Here is an 18,180-nt window from a genome sequence, read left to right as displayed (position 1 = left end):
GCAAAAAAACAACCCCTCCTCTGCTCCCGCGTTATTCCTACACCTGTGATTGTTATTCACTCTCCGTCCCCCCCCCTCTCTCTACCTCTCACTTCTCCTGCCTCGCTAGGTGAAACGGGACACCCTGATAAGCTATCTGCAGCTTGTGAATAGGAGCCCAGGCACTAAAGCAGATAGCATTCAACATTTGGAAAAGTGCATGTATCTTACAGTAGCATTTACAACCTACAAAACACCAAAGACTAGCTAAAGACTATTAAATGGCCCCAACACAGTCGTGCCATCAGTCTGGACAGTGACTACATAGGTGAGATACAACAAAGCCATGTGGCAGGTGGAAGCAACAGTCCGGTTTAAATGGATTTCGGGGTACAGTAACGACTTGAGGCGTCTCCAGTCGCGCGGGGTATTCGGGCCTTAACGTATTTTTAGCAGCAACTGCTGCCTTGTGAAAACAGACACAGATAACGACATTTTTACAGTGTTGTCAGGCCCAGTCCACACCTGTGGACCTCTGCAGACCTCACTGCAGCTCCCACGTCTCAGTTTATGGTTTTTTGCCCTTTACAAGACGCTTCTATGTATGCGAGAGAAGGTCAGTCAGAATAAGGTCACAAAGTCTGTCTTCGAGCACATAAACAGAATTATGCATTACGCGTAATATATTATATATTATGCATTATACATAATACATTATACATAATACGTAATACAAGCAGTGTGACGGATTTTATATTCAGTAAGCTTCAGAGGGTCAGAAAAGCCCCAATTGGAAAATAAGCCAACATGTTTTTTTTTCGCCAATTCATCAATATGAATCCCCAGGAATCTGGTGGACTTCTCCCTCTCTCTCTCTCCCCCTCTCTTATTCGCTCTTTCTCTCCCCCCTCTCACTCCACGTCTCTCTCTCTCTTTCTCTCTCTCCCCTGTTGCTCCCTTTCTCTCTCTCTCCCCCTCTGTTGCTCCTTTTCTCTCTCCCCCTTCTCACTCCACCTCTCTCTCCCTCCCTCTCTCCCTACTTTTCCCCCCATTCCTCGTATGCCCTCTTATCCTACTCTTGTGCTCTCAATTTGACATGGCTGTCTTGATCTGTCCACCCACTCTGATGCTTTGTGTTTTATTGTTTAGGTCCGTGTGCCGTTGTCCACATAAATCTGTCTCCTAAATCGACGGGGAAAACGCTTCCTCCTCCTTATTTTATGCAGTGTGCTCTTCTCTTCCACCTCGTTTGCCTTCTCGGTGTCTGTCTCTGTAGACTTCTGCTTTCACGTGGGATTGGAAAGAAGCGTCAGCTAAGCGACTAAGTGGCTGGTGTTATGGATACACATTGAACCAAATTATGGCATCATTTAAAAAACAACACGTAGCTCAATTTATTCCTTAGTCAACAAAAAGAGGGCGTCCGGGTAGCATGGCGGTCCATTCCGTTGCCTACCAACACGAGGATCGCCTGTTCGAATCCCCTTGTTACCTCCGGCTTGGTCGGGCGTCCCTACAGACACCGTGTCTGCGGATGGGAAGCCGGATGTGGGTATGTGTCCTGGTCGCTGCATTAGCACCTCCTCTGGTCGCTCAGGGCGCCTGTTTGGGGGGAAACTGGGGGGAATAGCGTGATTCTCCCACGTGCTACACCCCCCTGGTGAAATTCCTCACTGTCAGGTGAAAAGAAGCGGCTGGTGACTCCACATGTATCGGATGAAGCATGTGGTAGTCTGCATCCCTCGCTGGATCGGCAAAGGGGTGGAGCAGCGACCGCGACGGCTCAGAGAGCGAAGTGATTGGCTAGGTACAATTGGGGAGTCAAAGGGGAGAAAAACTCAACAGAAAGAGAGCTACTTTATTCAACGCTTTATTATTTTTAAGCCTCTATATTTAGGAATTAACACACAATGAACTTGTAATACGAGGTGCCCCCCCCCTAAAACTGGGTATTTGGCATTATTAAATAGACTTCTGCATTTCTTTTTCCCTTTTCACTTTACTTTTTTATTGATGGGGATTTTCTGGGGGGACTTATCTTCTCCCCATCCATCCCCAATCTTTCTCTTCCAGCCAGCATGTCTGTGAAAAGTCTGAATAGTGGACCAGGCAGTAGACCATCCTCAGTTGCCAGGTAAATGAAGCCTACACACACACACACACACACACACACACACACACACACACACACACACACACACACAAATAAAGATGAACTTTAACAGGAGGTATTCTGTTTTTCTTTTGGTCCGTTATAAGGTCCTTTTTTTCCTTCCCTTTTAGCGGGAAAATAAAAGTCACACTTTTCTGTGTTTGCTTGCTCCCTTTGTCAGACATCTGGCTTCACAGCCAACAAAGAGGACCTCAAAGTTACATATTTTCTGACTTTTACAAAGTAAAAAAAATAAGAATAAAAAAATAAAAATTCTATGTTTCAGAATCAGAATCATGTTTATTGGCCATGTTTGCACATACATGCAATTTGACTCTGGTTTCGTGGCTCTCTCAGTGTACTTAACAGAATAACAACACTGCAACACAACAATCTTCAGATATATACACAAAGATGGACTTATACAGGCGAAATAAGAGGTGATAAAGAGCAATGGTGCAGATAATATATCAGAGATGCTGAAATAGATGTTAGCAGGTTACTTGCGTACATGCCTGTGGTAGATGGACATGACAGAGCGTACCAGTATAGGTACAATGTATGGTACAGTATATGCAAAATGGTTGCATTTATTTTACAATGTTAAGTGTTCATTTCAATGACAGCTCGCAGAAAGAAACTGTTTTTATATCTGGTCGTTTGACTCACTGAGGCCTCTTTCCCTCCTAGCATGTCACCACGAAGTGGAAGGATGTCGGCTAGCAGATCACCCTCTCCTGGCAGGTTCAAGAACAAAGCTCTTCAGCTCAGCCTCTCCAAGAAATTCTGGTTATTATCATCCTCTCTTTCTGATCAGCTTCCAACCAGACTTGAGGAAGGGATTGGGTTTATTCTTAAATCTTAATCAGGGTCTCTGATTAGTGAGTCCATTGCAAAACTGCCCTCTAGTGAAGCCCTTTTTAGATATCAAAATGCTTCCCTTTTTGAATTTAGATCGCTAGATTGACACAAACCTTTAGACGATATCCCCAACAGTGCATCTAAAGTGCCCTTGTTAAGTCAAGTGGTTACAGGAAATTATGCACTTCAGCCACTAAATATTCCACATGCACACGCCTGCTTCACAGCTCAAAGTCACGGCCCACCTCCGGCCACGGGTCCCCTATGCGGTCGGCTCTGAAGGGCTCCGGAGAGGAGGGAGGACACCGGAAGAGCAAAAGGAACCTCAGCCACAACTCAGCAGTGGCTGCTGCCTACATCTCGTACCTCAATAAACTGTTTGGACAGGTCAGTTGGTCAACATACTATCCCACACACTAATGTATGATGTGTTGTCAAAACCCCGAAGATGGGGCGTCCAGGTGGTGCAGTGGTCTATTCCGTTGCTTACCAACACGGGGATCACCGGATTGAATCCCCGTGTTACCTCCGGCTTGGTCAGGCGTCCTTACAGACACAATTGGCCATGTCTGCGGGTGGGAAGCCGGATGTGGGTGTGTGTCCTGGTCCCTGCACTAGTGCCTCCTCTGGTCATTCGGGGCGCCTGTTCGGGGGGGGGGGACTGGGGGGAATAGCATGACCATCCCATGCGCTACGTCCCCCTGGCGAAACCCTTCACTGTCAGGTGAAAAGAAGCGGCTGGCGACTCCACATGTATCGGAGGAGGCATGTGGTAGTCTGCAGCCCTCCCCGGATCGGCAGAGGGGGTGGAGCAGCGACCGGGACGGCTTGGAAGAGTGGGGTAATTGGCCGGATACAATTGGGGAGAAAAAGGGGGAAAATAAAAAAAAAAAACAACAAGATTTTGTTTTAGCATTTAGCATGGATAATGGATGGATGTTTGTTTTAGCATGTGGTAAGGATCCCCCCAGTCCACCGCCCTACCTTTCTCCATGTAACCATCAGCTGACCCCATATAAACAAACGTACACTGGCTCAGCTCCCTACTGCACTGCACAAATCATGTCAGTGGATGACGTTCTAGCATCAGATCGAAATACACTTGCTTCTTTGAGCCAAGACTGCCACGGGACATGACAGGGTATTTGGAGAAATGGTGATTGGCAATGAGCTTGGTCTCACAGCTAATGTGGCAAATGCCTGCCTCGAGCATTAAGCAGAGAAAATAATTAGGTGCATGGAGCACTGATCCAGGTCAATGTCTCGCCATGTGGCATTCGCCTCTTTAATAGAGGACGCTACATCATGTCATATCAAACTCTGTTCGAATTTTCAACTCAGCTGTTCAGCTGAATATACTGTGGACTAGTACTGCAAATGGAAGATACATTGTGAAGTGGTTGAGGTAGTCAGGAAAGAATACTTTGGATAATATTTTGCTTGAGTCAAAGTAAACAACAACAAAAAAGACCAATGTTTAAGAGGTGTATGTGTAAATGACCTTACTCATTTGTGTCTGTTGATCTCACAGTTAGAGCCCAAAAATTGCCAAGTACCCTTGACATGGATGCAACAACGGCCTCAGTATCCATGGGGACGCTATCATTCTGTGCACTGTTTTGTTAAAAACAGCCTGTAAAAAGCTTCCTCTGTAATGCAGGAAGAGCACGTTATTTTCCTCTTGCTCCAGTGAATACATGGAGCATACAGGAGGACCCAGCTCAGTAATCATGAATAGATTCCAGGACTAATGAATAACTTTATAATTCAAAAGGGGGCTCTCTTCTGATAATCTCTTGGGAAGTAACATCCTTATAACTCTGGATCCCTATTAAATCCTGATCTTATCACGTTACGGAGTAGAGCCACGGTCTTCTCCATTGATGTCTCAGCAAAGAAGAAAAAAAAATCACAGGGGAGGAATTTAAAAGATACCAGTTAAATCCCAGCCAAAGGGGGTTTATATGCCTCAGAATATTCTAATTATATTTCATACTGTAACTAGTTCAGCTTAAAAAAAACAAAACAACTTGTTTTAGCATTTTAAAACACTTCATTAAAGATTCTCTTAACTAAACCTTTGTATGAACCTAGATTGTGTCACTATGATCAGTCGTACCCTGGATTACTCTACTTTTCCTGACCATGTGCTTTGTATTTCTCACCAGCCGTGACTTGGAATGCTCAGCCTTGCCCCGAAGTGGCCTGCTGTGGATTAAATTTACCACTAGCAGCACAGTAGCAGGTCCATGCCATGTTAATTCCCCATGGCACTCACTATTACAGCTGACGCCCTGATTCAGAGAGAGAGAGAGAAAGGGGGGGGGGCAGACAGACAGACAAAGAGAGAGGAGAGAGGAGGTGTCTCCAATCTGCAGTATCCTTAATCCTTGCCTCAACGCATGTATTAATAAACCCCTTGGCAAGGTTCACTGTCAGTCCTCATTAGGTCCACTAAAAGAAGAGGGAGGAGATAAACAGCCAGAGAGAACAATTGTTATGTTTACAGGACAGATAAATAGATAGAAACAATGCAAATAGAGGGATATGGAGGGGAACGGATTGCACTCAGCAATGCGGGCGTGTGTGTGTGTGTGTGAGTATATTTATTATCTGTATATAATATGTGTTTGGTTGAAAAATGCATGAGTATTTCCCATGTGTTCGCGCACTGTGCTTACAAAGCACTCAGCTGTCCAATGGCACATATGAAGGCAGACAAAATGAAATTAACTGTTAATGGACATATATTGACTGATGATTTGAGACACTGTAATGGCATGCTGTCTAATCCTCTCTGCATAAAAGAAAAAAATGTGATTAATGTTGTGACCTTCTACTCTGATATGTCCTTGCAGGCTGGGATGTCCTCAGTAGGGTAAACATGGTAAACAATGGTGGTGCACAATGGTGGTTAACACAGCTGCAAGACTTAAGACTGTTTATTCGGATAAAGGTTAATGATTATGTCAAACACAGGCAGATTAGTATTTTTGCCACAGCTCAAATGCAATGAGTTGACACTGGGTCAACATTTGAATGGCGGCTGTGACAATTGTCCCTCGCAATTATGCATGGAATTCCTCATTTCCTGAAGCTATTTTGTATTTGGCAAGAATGACTTCTTTTATATATTTCCAAGGAACTTGGATGCCAGCATTTAATAGGTACAGATTATTGTACTTGCAAGTATTTGATACCAACTGTGCTTTGCTAATATGGTTTAAAAATTTGAAACTTTTGGGGCGTCCGGGTGGCATGGCGGTATATTCCGTTGACTACCAACATGAGGATTGTTGGTTCGAATCCCCGTGTTGCCTCCGGCTTGGTCGGGCGTCCCTACAGACACAATTGGCCATATCTGCGGGTGGGAAGCCAGATGTGAGTATGTATCCTGGTTGCTGCACTAGCGCCTCCCCTGGTTGGTCCGGGCGCCTGTTTGTGGGGAGGGGGAACGTGGGAGGAATAGCGTGATCATCCCATGCGCCACGTCCCACTGGTGAAACTCCTCACTGTTAGGTGAAAAGCAGTGGCTGGCGAGTCAACATGTATCTGAGGAGGCATGTGGTAGTCCGCAGCCCTCCTCAGATCAGCAGAGGGGGTGGAACAGTGACTGGGACAGCTCGGAAGAGTGGGGTAACTGGCCGGATACAATTGGGCAGAAAAATGGCATCTCATCTCATCATCAGCTACTTCTCCGGGGTGGGGTCGTGGTGGCAGCAAGCTAAGTAGGGCATTCCAGACGTCCCTCTCCCCAGCAACACCCTGCAGCAACTCCTGGGGGATCCCAAGACATCCCCAGACCAGATTGGACATGTAGTCCCTCCAGCAAGTTCTGGGTCTACCCCGGGGTCTCCTCCCAGTTGAACATGCCCGGAAAACCTCCAAAGGAAGGCGCCCAGGAGGCATCCTAATTAGATGCCTGAACCACCTCAACTGACTCCTTTCAATGCGAAGGAGCAGCGGCTCTACGCTGAGCACCCTCCGGATGTCCAAGCTCCTTACCCTATCTCTAAGGCTGAGCCAAGACACCTTATGGAGGAAATTAATTTCAGCCACTTGTATCCGCAATCTCACCCTTTCGGTCACTACCCAAAGCTCATGACCATAGGTAAGGGTTGGAATGAAGATTGACTGATAAATTGAGAGCTTTGCCTTCTAGCTCAGCTCCCTCTTCACCACAATGGTCTGGTACAACATCTGCATTACTGCTGATGCTGCACCAATCCGCCTGTCCATCTCCTGCTCCATCCTACCCTCATTTGTGAACAAGACCCCGAGATACTTGAACTCCTTCACTTGAGGTAACAACTCATCCCTAACCCAGAGGGAGCAATCCATCATTTTCCGGTAGAGAACCATGGCTTCAGACTTGGAGGTGCTGACTCTCATCCCAGCCATTTCACACCCAGCTGCAAACCACCCTAGTGCATGCTGGAGGTTGCGTTCTGATCAAGCCAATGAAACCACATCATCTGTGAAGAGCAGAGATGCAATTCTGAGGTTCCCAAAATGGACACGCTCCTCACCTTGGCTGCACCTTGAGATCATGTCCATGAATATCACAAATATAGTTGCACAAAAATGGCATCCCTAATTGAAAACATAAAAAAACAGTATCAAATATACATAAATTGAACAACGTGAGAACAAACTGTGCTGTGTATTGTGGGCTAGGGATCAGCCATAGTCATGGTTGAGCTACTTGATCAATAACTGACGTCTATTTTTGATAAGGAAGTAGCATATCTGCTGTTCAAACAGCATCCCTCTTTACTTTGCTTCCCCTTCTCCTCATCTCCTTCAGATCCGGCAAGTCGCTTCCGGGTAGGAGAAGAATTTTCAAACTAGAAAATTCTGCTGAACTCAAGTCGCTTTTCTTACAATAAGAGAGACACGTGCCCTACATGTGTCCTTGCGCTTGTAAATCAACATATTTCATATATATTTGTGTGTTACACATGGAGGACAATTTGTGACGTATATGTGCTGGACTATGAATGCATAGTTGCATAATACTGAGAAAATCCAATTTGTCTGTTTGGTCTGTGGAAGCTAGAAGAATTATCCATTGTTACCATATCTTTTCATAAGGCAATTTGCGTAAAGATGAATCTAATTCAAAAACTGCTCATTCAACGTCATAATTTTAGAGAATACAGCCATATTATAATATCAAGCTTTTAATATTTGAAAAGCTCCACATCACCAACTCCTAGGTAAGCATGTCGTAAACATTTCATATTGATGCTGAATGAAAGGGTTAATGAGGAACATTGTTATTATGTAAGCGCTATTGTGTTCTTTCAAGTCTTACTAGAACAAGACACTTTGTTCATAATGAGAGAAATGTTCACACAAACTCTATAAAATTGTTCCATTTAAGGCAAATTTTAACTGAATTGCTTGCCTCGGGGTGTATCTTTGTATACAGATTTTCTGGCAGAGATACATTTTTAAAATAAAAAAAAAAGATGCATGATCTACCTGGTACCAGATGGAAATATTAACATACTGCTGCTTCTAGCTCTTGACCCAAATCCCTCTGACAGCCATGGTGCTTACTATAAATCCTGTGTGGGGACTCTCCACCAAGTTCTCCTCAGCTTTGCCTCAATCTCTCTGACAACACTTGAAATAAGAGGGGAGAGAGAGAGAGAGAGAGAGAGAGAGAGAGAGAGAGAGAGAGAGAGAGAGAGAGAGAGAGAGAGTGGGGGAGAGAGAGAGAGAGCATTTCAAATCCAAGAGCTAAGAAAGAGTCCCCTCAAATCCAAGAGCTAAGAAAGAGTCCCCTCAGTCAGCTGGGTCTGAAACTAACTAACCTCGTAACCACAAAAATAGATGAGTTTCAGACTAGCACTGCTAACTAACCACAGATTAGAGTAAACCAAATCATCAAACAATGCAAAAACTCATATTTGGAACATCGGGACATAGAAACCAAATTACAACACACATTAGAACATTATCGGGCTCTAAAAAGAGAATACAAATTGGCTGACTATTTCTCCAGATCCTTACCAAGTACAGGCTCAGTGACCACAGTCTAGCCATTGAAAAGGGCAGACACAAAAAAAATCTTGGCTACCATAAGAGCAAAGAATATGTGGTCACCGTATCGCAAGTGAGGTCGAGACAGAGATGCACTTCCTCCTAAATTGTGAAAAACTCCAGAACATAAGAGGAAAAACACCAGGAGAAATTTGAAAATCAGATTCCAAATTCTCTACTTCTGGATGAGAAAGAACAATGGCCACTTATTTTAGGAGAGGGCCAGAGTGCACACCTTGCGGCACAATATGTGTCAGAATGCCATAGCCTAAAGGTCAGTGAGTGATCAAAACACTGTCAATCACTGTCAGTTGCTGTTCAAGTGCTGTTCTATGTTTCTGCCAGATCTTTTTTTTTTTTGGGTACTCTGTTGACCTGTTTTGCTGTCACCTGCTTTGGCAACATTGTAATTAATTCAGTTATGCCAACAAAGCATCACTGAATTGAATTGAATTGATGGAAAGAGAGAGAGCGAGAGAGCGAGAGTGTGTGTGAGATAGATAGAGCATGTCATATCACAACTGCACACCCTGAGTAGAGCATCACACAGGGAAGGAAATATTAAATCCCTCACAAAGTTTTTTATATGCTAATTATGCATTTGTACATGGGCGCATGCATGTGTATAAGTGTCTGTGTCCTTATCTATGTGTGTTTGTGTACGACAGTGCAGACACTGTGCAACCATATGTATGTAGGAGTGAGCAGTCCTATGACCATAAGGTTTCTGTGAATATATTTTGTCTTCTAATATCATCTGGATACACACTCTGGTGTGTAGGAATATGTGGTATTATGTAACATTGTTTCATCTCACAAATTAAAGAGGCATGCCACGGAGTAAAATCCCCTTACAGCGCATTGTCAGCATACTGCAGTGTTGACATGATATGCATATTATTCTAATGCAACAATAAAAACGGATTATTAGCGAGTATTTCTCAGGAGATTTCTGTGTTATTGGGGCACTGGTTTTACTACTCATCCTCAACGGCTCTATTGTAATTGTCTTCTTGCTATCTCTCTCACTCTCACTCTCTCTCTCATTTCACTCCATAGGATAGAGAGCTTATGCCAGAGGAGTTGGATGGTAAGATTTTATTGGTTTAATTACTTCTGCTGGTGCATAACTAATTACTGTACAATTGTGTTGTTATTTTCTGTTTCACTGGCTTGCTCTTCGGTAGCCAACAGATTATATGAAAGTTTCTCTCGTAAAACTGTTTGCTTGCAATTCAGAAATGCAAAAGTAAATTCATAAACCAGAACTTACACCAGTGCTGGTTTTGTTCTATCAACTGATAAATACTACTATTATACTATACTATACTATACAAGTAAGATAAAAATTTGTTGGGCTTGGTGTGTGTGTGTGTGTGTGTGTGTGTGTGTGTGTGTAGCCTGGGAAGGGGAGTGTGAAAGTAGTCAGAACCTCAGGAGACAAGGGCACACTACAAAACAGTGGTTCTCAATTGGGAGGCCAGGGCCCAAAAAGGGGCCTCATGGGCCCTTAAGATGATCGGAAGTTATTGAAAGCTTCAACAACTCTCTCTATATATAATATCCCGAGTGACGGCAAGATCAGGAAGAAAAGAGCATGAGAAGCTAGAGAAATACCAAGGGCTGAAGGAAGAACTAAATCGGATGTGGAAAGTGAAACCCACAGTAGTCCCAGTGGTAATAGGATCACTAGGGGCTGTGACCCCCCAAACTGGGAGAGTGGCTCCAGCAGAATCCAGGAAAAACATCTGAGGTCTCTGTCCAGAAGAGTGCGGCCCTAGGAACAGCTAAGATACTGCGCAGAACCCTCAAACTCCCAGACTCCCTTCGACTTACGAACAGACTCAAAAACGGAACTCATACGTAATCTGGGGGCTTTCTGTATATATCAGGAAACAAGGACAATTTATTTCTCATTTCATTCATGTACTACGTACACAAAAGACATAGATTTCATTTTCCCCAACCCACAGCAGTGCAACACAGAAGACAAAAACGCATATCCAAATCATATACCCAAAAACACCACCATCAAAAACATACAAAAACAGAGAGAACAAAGCAAAAAATACACACATACACACACACACACACACACACACACACACACACACACACACACACACACAAACAGTTAACAACACAGTCCACCCAATGCAACACAGTCCAAAAATTCCACTGTCTAGAGAACGAAAGCCAACCAGAATGACTGTCGGAACTGCTGGTCTGTGTAGGCTAGCAGCTAGCTTACCCGCCCCGCCGCCGCGTCCTGTCAGACCACCCTCGGTGCTTCCTCTTCAGGTGCAGCTACGGGCAGGGCTGTGGTCCTTGGACCCAACGGACGCAGCAAACCAGACTCCCTCAGCCGATCCAACGCTAGCTCTCCCAGCCATACACCTTTGACACACCTCCCCCCGCACTCCAGAGGGCGACACAAATGCAGACAAAAACACTGCACAGTCGGTGCTAGGCGAGGCTGTGGCCGCCACCAGACCGCCTCGGTTTTTCCTCTCGGCGCAGCTCCGGACAGGGCTGTGGTCCCTGGGCCCACAGGATACAGCAGACAAAGCTCGCTCAGGCGAGCCAACGCCAGCTCTCCAAGCTATTAAGCGAAATCGACAATAAAAACTTCCCATGTAGACACAAACTTAGACGCAGGTGTAAACAAAGACACTGCATAGTCGGTACTGAGGTCGCTGCAAACACGAGTTCGCGCCGCCGTCTTGTGTGGGAAGATGATGAAGATATATATAAAATTCAGTGAGTCAAGTAAACTCTTTATGAGACAGCTACAAGCCTGTTTCAGTTTACTTGACTCACTGGATTATTTTGCTCCTTATTTGTTGAGTACTTCCCCTACCGTTGAGTGTTTCTTTAAACAAAGTTATATATATATATATACTATATATGTGTGTGTGTGTGTGTGTGTGTGTATGCAATTATTCCGCTAAATAAATGTAGCCCGTGGAATTAGATACCACACAGGACACAATTACTTCCGGGGTTCTTGTAGCTTTAATTTTATTGTTTGAACCTTCGAATGCAGATCGTTTTACTGAGTGCATACATTCCTGTGTCTTTCGAGCAAACAGCTCATAAATGTTCACAGATGTTGGCAAGTTTAACAGAAAAGATTTTAAAAAGGGAAATAATAAATACAAAATACGGTGCAAAATACGGCAGTGGACTATGTACGTTAAACAGGGTTTAACAAAGACATGTGGAACTTCCTGAAGATCGCGCAACTTCTCACTCTGTCAGTTACCTTTAAACAGAATTAAAATGCATATAAAACCTTTATATCCCAAATACAATGGCATGGTGTGGCTTTATTCACGCCAACATTACCTTGTCATGCCTGCAATGGCGAACAGCGGTCGACGGCTCGCGCCCAAAATCACCGAACATCAACTCCAGTAGCGTCTAAATCAAACCATCTTGTCAAATTACCGACATACAATATTGTTTGGAATAATGTTACAGGTATATTTCACAAGATATTTACCCTTACTTACTACGGAGTCAGAGCACTGTCACACCGCAATCTTCAGGCGCTCCACACAAGAAAAAAAAGAAAGAATACCCAAGATGCACTTGGATAACTTGCACGGAGTTACAATAAAAGTCCGCCACTGCCACTTACTGGTCAGAACATGCAATGACAACCAAAACTATAAAAATACACTCACAATCTGCCTCACAATTTAAATACATCAAATGACATTTTACATGGCTTGACAGTGTAACAATTACATATATTAACAGTTAAACTATACTAAATTTAAGTGAAAAATCATTTAACATATTTAACAGATTTACCACCCGGCTACATACTCCCCTGCAAATATAGTCAACGTCCTCGGTGACTACGAAACATGAACTGACTCAAATACTCCCTGCAAGGCCTTTTCAAAGAGAGCAGCACCCAGGCTTGTCAAAACCTTAGAGACCATGTCTGTGCTGACTGAGACTGCATTACAGGCTGACTTTGGCAGATGAAATGGGTTTGAATGAGATCCAGCCATTTCCCGCTTGCTTTTCCTAATGGCAGGTTTAGGTGCATAGGTTCTACGTCCTGCTCCACCAGCATCCTCTGTTAGTGCGGGCCTGTCCCTGTTTTCAATAATGGGCAAGTCACTGTCGCTAATGTCTGGATGCACATCATTAACACATTCTGTTTCTGTGCCACAATTTCTCATATCTGAATAACCTTCCTCAGGTCCTTCACCGTCACTCTCATCTGTGGGTGCTGTCACAGGTAAACTAACACTTTCTGCTGCAAGAGGCAGGTTAGGTACTTGCACAAGCCGGCGAGGGATGACTTCCTCAACAATAACAAAATCAGCCTCAGGTGACTCAGGCTCATCCTCAGCTACAGGCTGTGTAGTGGTCTGTAACCTAGTACTAGTTCTTGGTTTGGGAACTGGTTTCGCACAAGGTCGCAACTCTGACCTATGAACTCTTTTAATGGGACCTCCCTCAAAAGGTTCAACAGTGTGTGTGGTACCCTGGATGTCAACTACCTTGTAGACTGTTGAGGTCCATGTGTCCTGAATCTTATGTCTACCTGGGGGTCTGTGACGTAGGAAAACCAACTGACCAATGTCCACAGGAGGACAATTACACCTTCTCATTTTGCAGTGAGATCCTCTCAGCTGCCTTCTGCTCTGAGTACTCTCTGGCTCTCTCATGTGCCTGTCGGAGTCTCTCCTGATGAACAGACAACCAATCCTGTTTCCTGTCTGACACACACTCACGCCCTAATAAAGCATCTACTGGGAGATGTGGCTGTACCCCGAAAAGCAAATAATAAGGCGAGTACCCTGTGGTGGAATGAGGAGTGACATTATAGGCATATACTACTTCAGACAGATGCTCTGGCCAACGCTTTTTTTTCTCTGGTGGGAGTGTCCTTAACAAGTCATGGAGTGTGCGATTGTATCTTTCACACTGACCGTTTCCCTGTGGCCTGTAGGGAGTTGTCCGTGTCTTTTTAACCCCATAGAGTTTGCACAGCTCTGCTATAATTTCACTCTCGAAATTTCGACCTTGGTCTGAGTGCAGTCTCTCTGGGACCCCATATTTCATGAACCACTCCCTGAGCAAAACTTTAGCTGTAGTGTCAGCCTTCTGGTCTTTGGTAGCATACGCTTGTGTGAACTTTGTAAACACATCGGTCACAACAAGGACATTTTCACGGCCATCTGAAGCTGCCTCCAACACTGTAAAATCAACAGCCACCACTTCTAGAGGTCGGGAGGCCAGGAATGCCTGAACTGGAGCATGGATTTTTGGCTGAGGCATCTTGGTCAAAATGCACCGCTCGCAGTTTTTAACCCAGCTTTCCACATCCTCGCATAGCCCTACCCAAAAACACCTCCCTCTTAGCAAGTTTACAGTGCGCTCTATGCCCTGATGTCCCATGTTGTTATGTACATTTTCTAGAACTTGGTCCCTCAAACAACTAGGCACGAGTAACTGCCACACTTCTCCATGACGTGGGTCTGTGATAACCCTGTACAACAACCCTTCTCGTTGCTGTATGCATCTCCATTGTTTCAACAATCTTTTCACTTGACTAGACAGGGCTGCTCTCTCTCTGGGACATGGCCTCCTCCCCCGATCCCAAAATGCCCTAAACTCTTTTAGGGTGGGGTCACCGGCCTGAAAACCTACCAGCTCCTCTCTGGTATAACCTGGCAGTGTGGGGGTGTTGCCCTGTTTAGTACCTGTCTCACCAGACCTCGACTCCCCAGCACGGATCTGTCTCACTTTGTAACACTCCAGACCTCTAGAGACAAGACCAGGATCCAGAACTGTTCCTCGCTCAATCAGGTTACACACAGTGATACAGTCATCAAAATCCGAGTCAGGGTCTGTTTCAGGCTCCCCTGCAAACTCCTGCCTAGAGAGAGCATCTGCGGCGGCATTACTGCAACCAGGACGGTACTTAACCTCGAAATCAAAAACAGACAGTTGCGCTACCCACCTCTGCTCTATAGCACCTAACTTGGCTGTCTTGAGGTGGCAGAGGGGATTGTTATCAGTCAGGACAACAAACTTTGAACCAAGCAAGTAACCCCTGAATTTTTCAGCAACTGCCCATTTTAAGGCAAGCAACTCCAACTTCATGCTACTATAATTTCGGTCATTCTTCTCAGCCTGGCGTAGTCTGCGGCTAGCATATGCTAGGACACGTCTGGTGTCACCTTGCTGCTGACACAATACAGCGCCTAATCCATGCTGACTAGCATCTGTCTCAACTACAAATGGTTGTGTGAAATCGGCAAAACCCAAAATGGGAGCAGAGGTAAGTTTTTCCTTTAACTGCTCAAAGGAAGAGTCACACTCTGGTGTCCACATATTACAAAACTGGTGACCTACTTTCCCTGTTTTTTTCACACCTGAACATTTGTTGACTAGGTCATGCAGTGGCCCGGCAATCTGTGAGAAGCCTCGAATGAATCTCCTGTAGTAACTACAGAAACCCAAGAACGACTGCAGCTCTTTGGCAGTGGTTGGGACCTTCCAGTTCTTAACAGCAGAGACCTTGGAGGGGTCAGTTCCTATACCTTCTGCTGACACCTGATGACCCAAAAACTTTACTGACTGTTGTAGAAAAGCACACTTCTGCAACTTCACCTTAAGGCCCGTCCCTGCCAGTCTCTTAAACAGTCTCAAGTCTCTCCAAATGCTGCTCAAATGTCTCTGAAAAAACCAAGATGTCATCTAGGTAGACCAGGAGTATCTGAAAAATGAGATCATTCATAGTAACTTGCATAAGTCTCTGAAATGTAGCTGGACCGTTACAAACACCAAAAGGCATTCTCACGTACTCATACAGACCAAACGGTGTAGTAAATGCAGTCTTAGTCCGATCTCTCTCATGCATAGCTACCTGGTGGTATCCGCTCGCCAGATCTATGGTCGAAAAGAACTTTGCCCCTCTCAGCGCATCAAAACTCTCATCAATTCTCGGGAGCGGGAATGCATCACGTCTTGTCTTTGAGTTGAGTTTCCTGTAATCGACACATAGCCTCAGACTACCATCTGCCTTTCTCACTAGTACTATGGGCGAAGCATAAGCACTAGAGCTTTCTTGAATGACCCCTTTTTTAAGCAGCTTGCCAATATGTTCCCTGACTTCACTGTACTGTGTGGGTGGGATTCGTCTGTATGGCTGTGTTACAGGTATGTCATCTGTCAGATGGATCTCATGTTGTACTTTGTCAGTGTGGCCTAGATCTTCATCTTCTGTTGCAAACACAAAAGAGTACTTCTCCAGTAACAAAGTCAGCTGTGCTTGCTGTTCTGGGCTACCACAAAAATTGAGCTTGCCGAGAATTTCCTGCACATCTGTCGGTGTTTCGGGGTGTTCACTGATACTCACTTGTTCAGTGTCTGCTGAGATTCTCTGGAACTGTACCTCACAAAGCTCATCACTTTTCACACAGTCTACCTGAGTCAAAACCCCTAGCCTAGTCCGTGGCCCTAGCCAGATATCTTCATCAGACATGTTCATGACTCGGACTGGAAAAATGTGATTGCCCGATGAAACCAAAGTAGGCACAACAACCAAACCTCCAGGAACGGGGACACCCACAGACTCCAGCAACAAAAAAGAACCATCCTCACTCACGGTCCTGAGTCCCCTAGCCATAACTGTAGCAGCAGATGAAGCAGGTATATGGACTACATCCTTACCAGCTACCCTAGCGAAAGAGAGTCTGTCTGTTGCATGTACTGCATGAAGATGATTAAAAGCCTCTCTCCAGTTTGAGTCAAACCTCTCCTGCAGTGTGGTGTCAAACTCAGTGTGTACTAGCTCTCTGCATTTTTTGACAATGTTCATCCCTATTAGACCTGGAACAGAGGAAGAGTGTTCAGAATCTTTAACTATCAGAAAACCTCGCTCTGGGATAGTCAGACCCATGGCTTCTACATCAAGCTCCACATAGCCCATATAGGGTATGTCTAATCCATTAGCTGCAGTGATCTTTAACCACTCAAATGCCGGGTGAATGTCTTCGCCTTTCACTGACAGGTGTTCCCTGAAAAAACTCTCAGAAATTGTACTGACCTGGCTACCAGTGTCAAGTAAGCAGGACACTGTAACACCTCGTAGTTTCACCTCAACAGTTTTACATTCTCCGACTGCACGCTCTAAGATCCTGCTTCTGTCTGGAGTCTCTTTTGGTGAGCCAGCTTCCTCCCCTCGAGTTGTGTGGCTCATGACAACTGAGGGTGCGAGTTTTCCTGCACTACATAAGAACTAGGTGTTGCGTCCCCTTGACCCCCTCTGGCCTGTGAGCATTTTCTTGCAATGTGACCTATGCCTCTACACTTGAAACAGATAGGCTGACCATCTGGTGTGAACTTTGGCTGGGGTCTAGGTCGTGGCTTGGGCTCTAGGAATGTCTGTTGAGTGCTGCGCTTACTCAGTTCACCTACAGCAAAGGCTAGATCAGCGAGTGTTTTGCCTAACTCTGCTAGCTGTTTTTCTTGATGGGCTACTGCTCTCCGAACATCATTTAATGCAATACCTTGGTCATTGTTTGTTTTAATAATAGAGCACTGGGTTTCCGGAACCTCTGATGTAACTTGGTTGCTCTTTATGACCCTGGGACGATGAGACCTGCTGTCCTCCATCTCCCACAGGAGGGCCTCGTTCCTCACATCTAGAAGACTGCTCTCTGGTTTGTCCCTAACCATTTTCCTGAGTTCACGCCTGAGTGCTGCTTCTCTTAAACCCTCAATAAACCGGTCTCTGAGCACAGTTTTCTCATTAGGTATTACATCTGTGGACTGTTTCACTACAGAGTTCAAAATCTGGGATAGTGCATGGGAGTAGTCACGGAGGTCTTCTCCATCAGTTTGGTTACGGTTGTAAAAGGTCTGCAAAAGCTGTGTGGAACTGCGCTTTTCCCCAAATGCACTGCTCAGGTAAGAGTATAAATCACTGGGCCCCACTGACTGACCCCTCATGCATAGTCGCACCTCTTCCAATGCAGGGCCATGCAATAGAGATAGTATATAGTCACATTGTTCTTCTGTTGTTTGCTCTCTGTATCTTAAAACCCTTTCAACCTCTTCAATAAACTCTTCGACAGATCTCCTGTCTGTACCACACTCCCCAC

At 45.0% G+C, this 18,180-nt stretch overlaps 1 protein-coding gene across 1 annotated transcript in view; it reads left to right on the top strand.

Annotated features, from left to right (window-relative positions):
• Nucleotides 1–2,843: 2,843 nt before the first annotated feature.
• cabp4 (calcium binding protein 4) overlaps nt 2,844–18,180 on the top strand; it is a 51,532-nt gene continuing 36,195 nt past the window's right edge. The window contains exons 1-3 of the mRNA XM_056280506.1: nt 2,844–2,920; nt 3,220–3,379; nt 10,103–10,133. Of these exons, the coding sequence (XP_056136481.1) occupies nt 2,844–2,920; nt 3,220–3,379; nt 10,103–10,133 (268 nt within the window). The remainder of the gene's footprint in view (nt 2,921–3,219; nt 3,380–10,102; nt 10,134–18,180) is intronic.

Source organism: Lampris incognitus, chromosome 5, assembly GCF_029633865.1.
Source record: "Lampris incognitus isolate fLamInc1 chromosome 5, fLamInc1.hap2, whole genome shotgun sequence".
NCBI classification, from domain to species: Eukaryota; Metazoa; Chordata; class Actinopteri; order Lampriformes; family Lampridae; genus Lampris; species Lampris incognitus.
This window is presented reverse-complemented; position numbering and strand designations above follow the sequence as displayed.